This window comes from Orcinus orca, chromosome 6 (genome assembly GCF_937001465.1).
Source record: "Orcinus orca chromosome 6, mOrcOrc1.1, whole genome shotgun sequence".
Lineage (NCBI taxonomy): Eukaryota > Metazoa > Chordata > Mammalia > Artiodactyla > Delphinidae > Orcinus > Orcinus orca.
This window is the reverse complement of record NC_064564.1, coordinates 101,316,784-101,329,242: the sequence shown is the minus strand read 5'-3', so window position 1 is coordinate 101,329,242 and position 12,459 is coordinate 101,316,784. Positions and strand designations below refer to the sequence as shown.

At 52.6% G+C, this 12,459-nt stretch overlaps 1 protein-coding gene across 4 annotated transcripts in view; it reads left to right on the top strand.

The window, feature by feature from the left end:
• The window catches only part of WHRN (whirlin), an 88,647-nt gene that overhangs the window by 57,885 nt on the left and 18,303 nt on the right, over nt 1-12,459 (top strand). For all 4 annotated transcript variants that reach the window (XM_012532840.3, XM_004269301.4, XM_049711021.1 and 1 more), the window contains exons 4-7: nt 8,248-8,450; nt 9,535-9,571; nt 10,744-10,956; nt 11,772-11,981. In XM_012532840.3, the coding sequence (XP_012388294.1) occupies nt 8,248-8,450; nt 9,535-9,571; nt 10,744-10,956; nt 11,772-11,981 (663 nt within the window). The remainder of the gene's footprint in view (nt 1-8,247; nt 8,451-9,534; nt 9,572-10,743; nt 10,957-11,771; nt 11,982-12,459) is intronic.

The following is a 12,459-nucleotide window of genomic DNA, read 5'->3' as shown; positions in this document are numbered from 1 at the left end:
GGTGAGAGGGCTAGTTCCAGGCCAGCTTTACCCCAACTTACCAGGAGGCCTCAGACCCATGACATATTTTCTCTACCCCTCACCCCAGTTTTCTCTCTTCCAAAATGAAGGGCTGGATAAATGCGCACCATTTCCCAGAGTGAAATTCCAGCCAAAACTAAATTGTGGTTTGTGTTTTTACCTCTTTCCCTTACTTGTGATTGACAAATTGGATGTTTTTTCCCTGCTGCAGTGCAGAGCCAGGCTGCTGCAAGTACCCAGCCTCCCTCCATGCCCTGGCCTTGTCAAACTAGACCTTTACGTAAATGGAAAATGTCTCTTGCCTGTCTACAGAAACCAGAAAGGGCAAGGGGACTAGCTTGCTTGTTCGTGTATTTGTTCATCCATTCATCTAATTGTTTATTCACAAGTTACTGATTCTGTCAGGCATTGGTGGGGTGCCTCCCATGTGCCATGCAAGGGGGGTGCAGGACTCTGGCCCTGAACTCAGTGCTTACAGCCCAGCATGGTCTCGAGCTATGATGAGAGCTTTGGGGCTGGTACTGCAGAAAGTTCTTTCGGACAGTGCTGGTTTAGAGTGCCTTTGCATCACCTGAGTTGAAATGTTGAGCAGGCAGATACAAGTCAGGCTCAGAATAGCAGTTGGGCTGGGTTCATATCTTGCTCTGCTATTTGACTGCTGGGTGTCCTTGGGCAAGTGACTTCACCTCTCTGAACCTCACTGCCCTCATCTATAGAACAGGCTAGACCATTCCATGCCTCAGGTGGTGCTTATTAAGTGTAGAGCTAAACTGTACGAGGCCACTGGCCTGAGCGAGGTGCTCAAGGGGTTCCATAGCTGTTATTCCTCCTGGGTTTGACCGTTGTAAGTGCTCTGATGTGTTTGCTTGAAAGCCAAACTGTCCTGTGAGAAGAGCTCAGGAGTGGCTTCTCTGCCCTCGTTCCACCGTTGACTCAGAGTATGACCTTGGGCAAGTCCTTTCCCCTCTCTGGGCCTCAGTTTTTCCACTGATGACCTGGGGGTTAGAGCAGGCCTTCTTTGAGGGCTGCCCATGTCCTGAATAGAGTAAGCAAGGACTGACAATGGACGTGTTAGTGTGAGAAGAAGGAACCAGAAGGAAGTCAGAAGGCACCAGGTCCGCCAGTTCCATCCGTGGCATGTCCGAGTGGGTTCTGCCTTGTGAGAGCAAGGTTTACCAGAGAGGGTTGTGTGATGAGCTCACCCAGACCCAGCCCTCACCCACAGCTTGCTTGTTCTAGGAACCTTCTGAGCATTTACCTTGACCTTTTTAAAAAAAATACAGACAAGGTTTACTGACTTCTGAACTGTTGGAAGAAACTAATGTTATCTCATTAAAACTGCATTGCTCACCAAAAAAAAAAAAAAAAAAAAAAAGCAAGAAAGAAAACAAGCCCATTAAAGTTTTAAACCTGACATGGAAGACTATTAAAGATTCATAATTGCAATAAAACTCTTCAGTAGAATTTGAATTTTCGTTGTGGTAATGCTACAGTCAGCGGGGTCCTCATTTGAAGCCGCAAAATCCATTTCAATAAAGTCTTGGGAAGGTGGTGAAGAAGGAGGCCCTGGCCCAGCAAGGCTCCCACCGGTGTGCACATCCAGAGAGGATGGATTCCTGCCTGCCAGCTCAGCACAGGGGTTGAGTGGTTGGCAGGTTTCTCCCCTGCCTCCTTCTGATGTGAGAGCTCAGCCCTGCTGCCATCCTTCCATGGGTTCGTTGGGCTCGTTTGTTCCTTGCAGCAGGCAAGAACAGAGCACCTACTGTGTGCATGTCAGAATGCCCGGGCCTGAGAGGTCATGTCAGAGGTGGAAGGATAGGCTGGTTTTTCCTCGAGGAGGAGCCAATACTGGTTCGAGCAGAGGTTTGGCAGCCTGGCAGAACGAAGGCCAAATCCCAGCTCTTGTCACTTCACTTGCTGGCCTCAGCCCCTCATCTGTAAGATGGCGATAAAAATATGTGCCTCGTGGGTGTGGCCATCACGTGTGAGTGTTGACAGGGAAGGTGGAAAGGCGGAGGGTATGGCTTTGAGAGACTCAGAGGAGGCAGAATTGCAATATTTGGTTGGTGAGTGACCAAGGGTCACTTTAAGGGTAAACATGGTTTTCAAAAACGCAGCTAACATTTATTGAGGACTTACTGTATGCTGGATACTGTTTTATCTGCTTTTGTATGTGTTCATTCCATAAATATTCATTGAGCACCTACCATGTGCCAGGTGCTGTTTTAGGTGCTGGGGATCCAGTGGAGAGGGTATTAACTCATTTAATCCTCAGACCTATGAGGTAGGCACTGATGCTTTTCCCATTTTCCAGAGAAGGTAACTGAGCCACAGAGAGGGCAGGGAAATTACCCGAGGTCACACAGCTGGGAAGTGGCAGAGCCTGGAATTAGATCCCGAGGACAAGACCCCTGGGTCTGTGCTCAGTAACCACACGGCAAATGGCTTCTCATTTAGTTGGTGTACCACTCTTCACAGATGCTGGTCTTATCCCGTTTTGAGGGAAGCAAGGCCTAGAGCGGTAACATTATTTTCCCCAAGTCTCTTAAGGAGTAAGAGGGGGTCATTACCAAGGCCAGCTCACTCCTAAGCCTGCTGAGCTCTTTCCACTGCTCCAGGGGCCTCAGACCCAGGGGGAGTGAATTCCTGCTTCCTGGTGGTTGGCTGGCCAAGTTCAGGGGAAAATCAGTGTCCTGTCCTCGTTAAAGTCCCTTTGCTCTCTCCTCGGAGCATCCCGGACCCGAGCCTGTCACTCGATGGCTGTGGATGTTGGAGGAGTCTTTCCTCTGCCTTAAAATGAAGAGCACTTCCGCTCTCCACCCTCTGCTCCTTCATCACTGGTGATGAATAGGACGCCCGTGGTGACAAATAAAAGAAAGACTCCTTTATTTGTTCATCCTTCTACGTCCTCCCCACGGTGCCTGTCGGAAAGCTGAGCAAATATTAGACACTCAGTCACACTCTGCTCCTGTCTCTCCCTTCTCCAGGGGGTTGCGTCCTGACAGCTCTGGGCTGGTGGGTGTTTTCTTGGTTAATCAGCCTCAGGGTCTGGGCTTTGCTGTTGCCTCGCTCTGTGGTCCCTGACACGTCCCTGTGCTGTCTGTCTCCCCATATGTAGGGGACCTTGGGAGGCCTGACAGTAGCCACGCTTTCCTTTTTCCTTTTTGCCTTAAATCTGCCCTCCCCTACCCCTCCCCCGCCCGGGTTATCTAACTCAGAGCTGGCTACCGTGGGAAGGAGAGAGTAACATTTCAATGAATGAACACGGAGAGCTCTTAGGTATTTTTTGTGTGTGTGGGAGGGGGAGTGCTTTAGGAGAAGAGCCAGATGAAGACCTTTAAACACTCCACCTGGACTTCACGTTGCACAAACCAAAGGAAAAGGGGAAGTAAGTGGAAGTGAGCATGGGAGAGTAGAGAGGAGGGGTCTCTGCAATCCCTTCCCGTTTACTAAATGCCTTCTGCGTGCCAGACACTGTGTGGGATAAAGGTGGCACAGGGTTGGGGGATAATAGGGCAGAGGCTGGGCTCCAATGCTGGCTCACCGTCCACGTGTGACCATGACCTTGAGCAAGTTGACATGTCAACCTGTCCCCGCCATTTGGAAGGGAAGTGAATGAAAATCTCTCGAAAGCCTTTCGAGTGTCAGGCTCTGTGCTGAGTGGTCCCACTTGCTTCTCAGAGACCTGGAAAAGGCGGGCAGTATCATGTGCCTTTTACAGACGAGGAGTGTGCTTGAGCGGTGCAGGACCGCACAGCCCCTGTGTCATGGCTGCCTGGCTTCAGAACGACGGGCATCTTTCTGTTGGACCGTAGGGACGGGACTCCACAGCCTGCTGGCCTGGGGCTGCTGTGAGCAGCACGTGAGACGCTGGATTTATTTGAACGTGGCTTGTGAATTCTGAATGACAGTGAACGTGCAGACGCCGGTTCTGACAGGGCTCCCGGACCTCGGGAAGCTTTCCAACAAGTAGAGGGAATGAGAGAGAGAGCTGGACACAGAAATGGGAGTCACTCAGACCAACTCAGATGCTGCAGAGGGCTGCGTGGAGACAGCCCCGTCTAGAGCTTCAGTTTTAAAACAGGCTCTGAAGAAGAAGAAAAATAGGAGAGGATGGAAAGAGATGGGGAAGACGGGCTCACGTAACCCCCCATTAAGCTGGGGTTTCCAGAGTGTGACTCCTACTTCACACCTGTTCCCCAAGTGGATTGCACATGAACCCCACACTGACTCACAGATCGGGTAGGGATTCATTCAGCAGACGTTAGGGGGAAATGTGATTAGCACAGCAGACCTTTGATTTCATGGATGTTAATGTTTACGAGGAGGCTGCAGTAAACGTGTGCCGGTGACTCACAGCACTGCATGAATAACAGGTGCCCGGCTCAGGGAAGGGAGAGTAACTGAAGTTTGGAAACCATAGCACTAAATCGGTACACACCCCCCCAAGAACCATTGCCCCCAGAGGCTACTGACACCCCGACCTCAGTGTTGCCAGATTTAGCGAATAAAAATACAGGCCACCATTTAAATCTGAGTTCCAGCTGAAGAGCGAATACCTTTTTTAGTGTACATACGTCCCATGCAATATTTGGGCCATTCCCTGCTTCTCCAGCCTCGCTGTGAGGGGCCAGGTAGGTGCTTGTAGAATTGAGTTGCTTCCCCCAGGCCTGGACCTGTAGGGAGAGAGAGGCTTGCTCACGAAAGGATGCCCTCACTTATCTGGTCTCTCAGATGTTACTTCCTTTAATTAAACTGCTGGGATGAAATAAAGTGTGTGGAAAAGACTGAAATTGACTTCCTTAGCTTAACAAAAGCCAAAGCTATTGAGAGGGATACTTAAGGAAACAGAGCACTTCAGCAGATGAAAAGTACAGCCTGGCTCCAGCTCGGATCTGTGGGGGGACAACCAGGGGCAGAGGGGAGAGGTAGAGCTGCTACTCAGGGAGACTGTGATGATGTGGGCCGAGGGGGCCGTCCTTGCCTTGAGAGCATCCCTCCGTCCTCCGTAATGCCCGAATGCCTGCCTGCGAAGCTGTCCTTTGACACAGCTCTGCTTCTCAGCATCGGGGAACACCAGCTGGGAGAGAGGCACAGTGGGAAGTGGTGAAATCCATACCTCCGGGCATAAGCACTTATTGAGCACTTGCTGTGTGCCAAGCCCCGAATCAGGTGTTGGGTCTCACCTCTAGCTCTTTACAAGGAAACCAGCTGGGGTTGCCTAAGTTCTCAGGGACCCCAGTTTCTCAACTAGGGAGCTCAAAGATGCAGAAAGAGAGAAAAAATTTGTTGATATTGCTGGTGGCGTTGGGAAACACATGCTGATGACTATAGAGATTTTGGAGGGCAATCCTGGGCTAGGATTCCCCATTTTACACCAGAGGAAACTAAGGGACAAAAGCTCATTGGGGAATTTGCTTGAGCTCATGTGGCATGAAAGTAGCAGAGCCAGGATTTGGACCTGAATCTGATGGTCTTTGAAACCCTTAACCATAGTGTTACGCTGCCTCCTGGATTGTAGGGGTTGTTGAGGTTTTTAAGCCAGGAAGGATATCGTGAAAGCAAAAAGTTGAAGAAACATTAATCGGGTGCTAGGTCTGAGGCCAGTTTAGAAGTTAATGCACGGAGGAGGATGCCAGCTCAGGAGCTCAGGTATGAGCAGGTGGGGACCCAGCTTAGGGGACCGATGGGAGAGGAGGAAGGTGAGACTTCCTGGAGAGTCTACTCAGGGAATAAAGGCAGAGTTTATGATGGGGGTGGGTGTTCAGAGCTGGATGCTGCAAGGCTAGGGAGGAATGGCAGGCTTTGGACATGCTGGATCTGAAGCCCGACAGCGGCCCAGTAGTAGAAAGCACTAGGGCCTTGGGACCTGACCTGGGTTTACACCGTAGCTGTCCTCTTCACTAGCTCTGTGACCACAAACTATTTACTTAACCTCTCTGAGCCTCTGTCTTCTCTCTGGTGAGATGCAGAGCAATGACACCTACTTGGCAGGATACTGAAGATATTAAATAAGGAAAGCTATGTAAAGGGACAGACAAGGTTCTTGACATAGAGTCAGCATCTTGTTAAAAGTGGTTTGAAACTTGGGGCCCCAGGCTGGTGTCATGTGTTAGTCCCCACTGAGCTGCAGCAGAGATGGTCCTGGAGCTAGGAATGGAGGGACTGGTGTCTGACTCTTCATTCATTCGATGAATTTTTATTGCATTCCCACTGTGTGCCGGGCCTTGGGGACGTAGCATGGAGAGGCTGGTGGGAAAACCCAATTATAGCACAAAACAGAGCCCGCTGAGCAGCCTGAGAGCAGGATGTGATCTGTCTGGCTGTGCGTGGTGCCCCAGCTCAGAGCCTGGCACGTAGTAGGTGTGCAGGAAATGTTGAATGGGGTTGTGGAGGCAAAGATGCAGTGGGCCTTCTCTGAGCACATCAACGCTGGTGCAGAGGAGGGTCGGAAAGTCTGAATTTGTAACCACTTTCTGTTCTGGAAACTCCCCAACAGCAGGTGAGGAGTTAAAGAAAAGATGAGAAACTGGGGACCAGGGTTTCAGTTCTCAGCCTCATCACCACATCTTTTTCTCTTTTTCTTCCAAATTCCCAGTTGGCTCACCTTTTCCAAATTCTGCTTTGAAAAACGCTGGAAAACGCCCCTGGGGGTGACCATGCGCCATCAGCAGGCTGGGACGGGGGGAGAAGGAAAAGCGACCACAGGAATAATTGGCATTATGGGGACTTCCCTGGTGGTCCAGCGGTTAAGACTCCACGCTCCCAATGCAGGGGGCCCGGGTTTGATCCCTGGTCGGGGAACTAGATCCCACATGCATGCTGCAACTAAGGAGCTGGTGAGCCGCAACTAAGGAGCCTGTGAGCCTCAACTAAGGAGCCTGCCTGCCACAACTAAAATATCCCGCACACGGCAATGAAGATCCAGTGTGCTGCAATTAAGACCCGGCGCAGCCAAATAAATAAATAAATAAACAAATATAAAAAATAATTGGCATTATGGGGCTGCCCTTCAAGGCCACGGTGGGCTTTGACCCTGGGCAGCCCCCTCTGGTCACCCATCGGTGAACAGAGGAAAAACACCGAACCTCCGAGTTTAAACATGCTGCACGTCCTTCTGACATGCCCCAGGTCACACTGCAGCAGCTTCCCAGGCAACCTCTTCTGGTTTTGTCACATACTTATGTTTATTGGAAGGCTAGTGTTTTCTGTTTTTTACTCCTTTCATTAAAAAATATGTTCTTACATTACAAAATAAAACTGCCTTCTTTTTTAAAATTTATTTTATTTTATTTATTTTTGGCTGCGTTGGGTCTTCGTTGCTGCGCGCGGGCTTCTCATTGCAGTGGCTTTTCTTGTTGCCGAGCACGGGCTCTAGGTGCGCGGGCTTCAGTAGTTGTGGCACGCAGGCTCAGTAGGCATGGCACGTGGGCTCAGTAGTTGTGGCTCACAGGCTCTACAGTGCAGACTCAGTAGTTGTGGCACACGGGCTTAGTTGCTCCACAGCACATGGGATCTTCCCAGACCAGGGGCTTGAACCTGTGTCCTCTGCATTGGCAGGCGGATTCTTAACCACTGCGCCACCAGGGAAGCCCCCAAACCACCTTCTTGTCATAAGAATCCAAGCAATATATTATTCCTTTAACGGAAGGCTAGTTTTCTCACTTACTGCTTTTTTCTTGAGTAACTTAAAATGATGTTTACACTTTAAGGTAATATAAGAATGCACACTTGTAAAAATTTTACAAGCTTGTAAAAAAATTTACAATGCTTGTAAAAAAAATTTTAACAGTGTAGAAGTGTAAAAGGAAAATAATGGAACTCTGCCTTCACACCTCATCCTACCCCCAATTCCACCCACCTCCAGGCCTCTGAAACGGCTTTTGTTTTCTAGATCAGGGGACCCTTGGGAATCTCACAGACACATCCCTCAAAGCCATTGCTAAGTTGAGGGGAGGTGGCCCTTTCCAGTGACAGGAACGTGAGTTGAAGATCAGGATTGGACAGTTGGTTCTACCATTGATTTGCTGTGTGACCCTCAGGAATTCACATAACCTCTTCGAGCCTCCTGCTGTATGACCTCAAGCACCCGCATAGACTCTCTGAGGCTCGGTGACCTCCTTGGTAGGCTACCCAGGAGGAGAATTGGGGTCGGGGCTCTGAAGCCCTGATGTTCGGTGTCCTGCAAACAGCCCAGGTGACTGTGTTGTGTTGTGGTCTTGGCAGGTTGGGGACCAGATTCTGGAGGTGAACGGGCAGAGCTTTCTCAACATCCTGCACGACGAAGCGGTCAGGTTGCTCAAGTCATCCCAGCACCTCATCCTGACGGTGAAGGATGTCGGGAGGCTGCCCCGTGCCCGAACCACCGTGGACAAGACCAAGTGGATTGCCAGTTCCCGGATCGGGGACACCGCCACGAACTCAACAGGGTGTGGCTGCCCTGCTCTCTCGCTCTGAGCCCCAGGACCCCAGGGCCATTTCTGAAAGGCAGTAACAGCCCTTCCCACCTCTTCGCCATGCACCATGCCCTGACCTGTGAAGACTGCGCTGATTCCCAGAGCCTGTGGTCCCAGCCCCGGGGTCCCTTCCGTTTGCCGGGCAGGACCTCGGGCACATCCCTTGTCCCCTCCTGGCCTTGGTTTCCCTTGGAAAGCTGAGCCACAGGACCCGGCTCTCCTGGTCTTTATTTGCCCCCCAGCAAATCACATAACTTACTTTTGGGCCCTCAGTTGCTTTGTCTGAGGAGTGGGAATCATAACCCCAGCCCCCATCCCAGGTGTGTGGATGAGGGTCCCATGCGTCACTTGGGTGAAAGGGCCTTGGGAGTCACAAAGTGAGATACAGTTGCCAGGTGGCTGTGCAGCTGCTAGTAGTATAAAGTGTCACCTTTGGACTTCCATCAGAAGTCTCAGACTGGCTGGTGGCCGCCAAGCCAAACACACGCAGAGCATCTCTTTCTCCCTTCTTCCTCTCTTCCTTTCACCTGCACAGTATTATCATTTTAAAAAATTAGTTACCAACATTTAAAAGGTCATCTGGTTTCCCATGAAAAAAACTGGATTTCTGGCTGCTTCTTGAAAATCAGGGATCCTGGCAGCTTGAGCCCCGTCTTTTTGTGAAAATAGACGGGAACCAAGCTGCACCTGCGCATTGCACTTCAGCACCTCCAGTTGACCCCATCCCCACCCTCCCTGACGTTGGCCTGACCCTGAGGCCACGAGGCAGTTGCCATGTAGTCTCTCCTCTCCTTGTTACCTCCCTGGCCCCTGTAGGGTTGGAAACAACTCAGGATGCCACCTTGCATGGTTTTAGAAATGCCATCCACATGGTCGGTCAGGAGGACAGAAGCTGCCCATCTGTCCAGGGGTTGATATTCCCTTGAGTGGCCCCGGCGAGTGCAGGCCAGAGTTCTCCCAAAGCTCTGCTCGTCCCGCAGCAAAGCAGCCGTTCCCTTCCCCGGGCCTGTTTGAACCGCTCAGACATGAGGCTGAACATGCTTGTCTTTCTTCATAGCTTTCCTGGGGATCTCACAGCAGAGGGGACCAGCAAGGTAGGCTGCTCTCTGTCTGGGTGTCTTCAGCTTCTTCACAGCTCCCCATGCGGGGCGCTCTGGGCCTGGCAGGGTGGGCTGAGAGACTCCCGGACACGATCTCTTTTCATTTGGTCAGCCCGCTTACTGTCCATCCTCCATCCTACACACATCTGTGAGTGCCACCGGGTTCTGGGTACCGCCCTGGACACCTGGGTTAACGGCACGAACGGAACAGATCAGGTCCCCACCCTGGTGGAGGTTATCCCCAGTGAAGGAGACACCCATCAAAACAAAACAAAACTGCACATGTATCTAATCACAAAAGACTTTCAGTGCCATCCAGGAAAGGTGCTGCGTCTGATGAGAGAGAATGACAGAGACACCTAGTTTACATTGGGGGAGAGGCCAGAGGGAGAGGGCAAAGGCTCTCTGAGGTAGTGACACGGTGTCTGGGCCGTAAACCGAACGAGAAGTGGAGGTTAGTGAGATCAAAGTCTGGGCAGGAGCAGGAGAGGGATGGCGTAGGCAGAGGGCACTGCATGTGCCAGAGCCCTGAGGCAGGTACCACACTTGGCTTGTTGGTGGGACAGCCAGATCACACCGGACTCAGTGGGTCGTGTCAGAGGTTTGCCTGCTAACCTAGAATGATAGGTTGCCTCTGAAGGGCTTAAACAGGGGAGCAAGGTGAGGAGATCTGTGTTTTTACGAGGTCCTCTCAGCAGCTCCGTGTAGGTGACAGAGAGAGGCAGAAAAGACAAGGAGGGAGACCAGATGGCGTCTTAGACACAGCTGACGGTGGCAGAGGCGGTGCCGGGAAGGGTGGAGTGTGTGGGTGCATATCTGAGCTATGTTTTGGAAATAAAATTACTATTATCCCCATACCAAGAAAGATATTTCAACCTAGAGAGTAAAACGGGCACCAGAATAATAATACTGCTCGACTCTGAATGGTCACAAGGCTCTGATGAGATAACATATGTAAACGTGCTACATGAGCCGTGAAAGCACTTTGCAACTGCACGAGGCCGCGTGCTCTGGGAACATAGCGGTAACATCTGCAGCTTTCCCATGCGGGCCGAGACCTCAGAGGGACCCACCCCATCCCTCGGCAAGGGGTTCGCTGGCTGGGCCTGGCCATTTGCCTCCAGAGCAGCGCTGAATTCCCAGGCTTCTGTCTTGCTGTCTTTCAGCTGGGGTTTTACAAGGGGCCGGCCGGCTCCCAGGTGACCCTGAGCAGCCTGGGGAACCAGACGCGGGTGCTGCTGGAGGCGCAGGCGCGGCACCTGCTGAGCGCGCGGGAGCGTGCCACCATGGCCTACTACCTGGAGGAGTACCGCGGCGGCAGCGTGTCCGTGGACGCCCTCGTCATGGCCCTGTTTGAGCTGCTCAACACCCATGCCAAGGTGACCCGCACCTCCTAGGGCAAGGCGGGGCTGGGGGCGCCTGGCTTCAGCTCTCAGGGTCTCCGCATCCTTCCCTGCCGCCCTCTGTCCCCCACTCCTCTCCTGAGAGCCCACAAAGAGTCAGGCCCAGACTGAACCCCAGGCGGAGGCTGGTGACCGAGACAGACCCTGCCCCGGGGGAGCCCGCAGACTCCTGGGGAAACTGTCAGTTAAGGTCCCCTGTGATTGGGGCCCTAACACAGCGGCTTTCCATGCTGAGTGTACATTCAGAGTCGTCTGGGCTGCTCTTAAAGAGCGATGCTCGAGCCCCACCCCAGGCTGGCTGACCGCACACCTCTGTGGATGGGAGCCGGCCACCAGTAATTTTTACGAGCCCCCCAAGTGACTGTGCCGTGCTGCCCTCTTTGAGAACCCTGCTCTAGTGGAAGTCTGTTTGAGGTTCAAAAGCTTCACGGAGAAAGAAGTGATTAAATCCACTGGGAGGTTACATTTGGGAAGACTTAACAGAGGAAATGCAATTTGGAGAGGAGGGGGAAGGGACAGCCAGGGGCTTCCTGTTCAGGGACTTGCAGGCGTATGTGCAGGCTGAGATGCCGGGGAGGAAGTGGTGAGATGGAGGCAGGGGTCAGATGATGCTGGGCCCGGCCTCCAGGCGAAGGTGCTTGGACTTTTCTCCTAGCACAGTGGGGAGCCACGAGGGTGAAGGAGGGGAGGCCAGTGGCCAGGTTTGCATGCGGGTCATTTGGGGTGGCAGGGGGCCGTCCCACCTGCTGGTGGAGCTCCCCACTGAGTGTCCGCCTTGTCCCTGCCTCCAGTTCTTGCTCCTGTCTGAGGTGAGAGGTACCATCTCCCCGCAAGACCTGGACCGCTTCGACCACCTGGTGCTGAGGCGGGAGATCGAGTCAATGAAGGCACGGCAGCCCCCCAGCCCTGTGGCCGGGGACACCTACTCCATGGTCTCCTGCAGCGACACAGGCTCGTCCACGGGCAGCCACGGCACCTCCACCACTGTCAGCTCAGCCAGGGTGAGCTGCCCCTGCCCCGTCCCCGGATGCTGGCCAGCAGGGGCGTTAAGATAACGGCTTTGGAGTGAGACCCCTCCAGGTTCGAATCCCGGCACTGGGCGTCTGTGCTGGGATTCGAGCCCTTGCCAGCTCTTGCCTTTCCAAGCCTGTCTTTTCACCTGTGAAAACCTCCTAATGGTTGGGGGCCTGCTGCATGCCAGCAGGTGAACAAGGCAGCTGTGGCCCTGCCTCAGGCGCCCAGAGTCTGGGGGATAGGGTGCAGGCTGGGGGAGAAAGGTGAAAAACACAGGTTATGAGACAAATAGAAAAAATAATGCCAGTCCATGCGAGGATGCCACGAGAGACCACACAGCGCATTCGTGGTCGTGGTCGTGGTCGTGACTGGGATCTTCCCTGAGACACACCCTCCTGATTCTGTGGAGCCCCGAAGCCCAGCCTGACTTTTTCCCAGACTCGCCAGCCCCTAGAAAAGCATCTG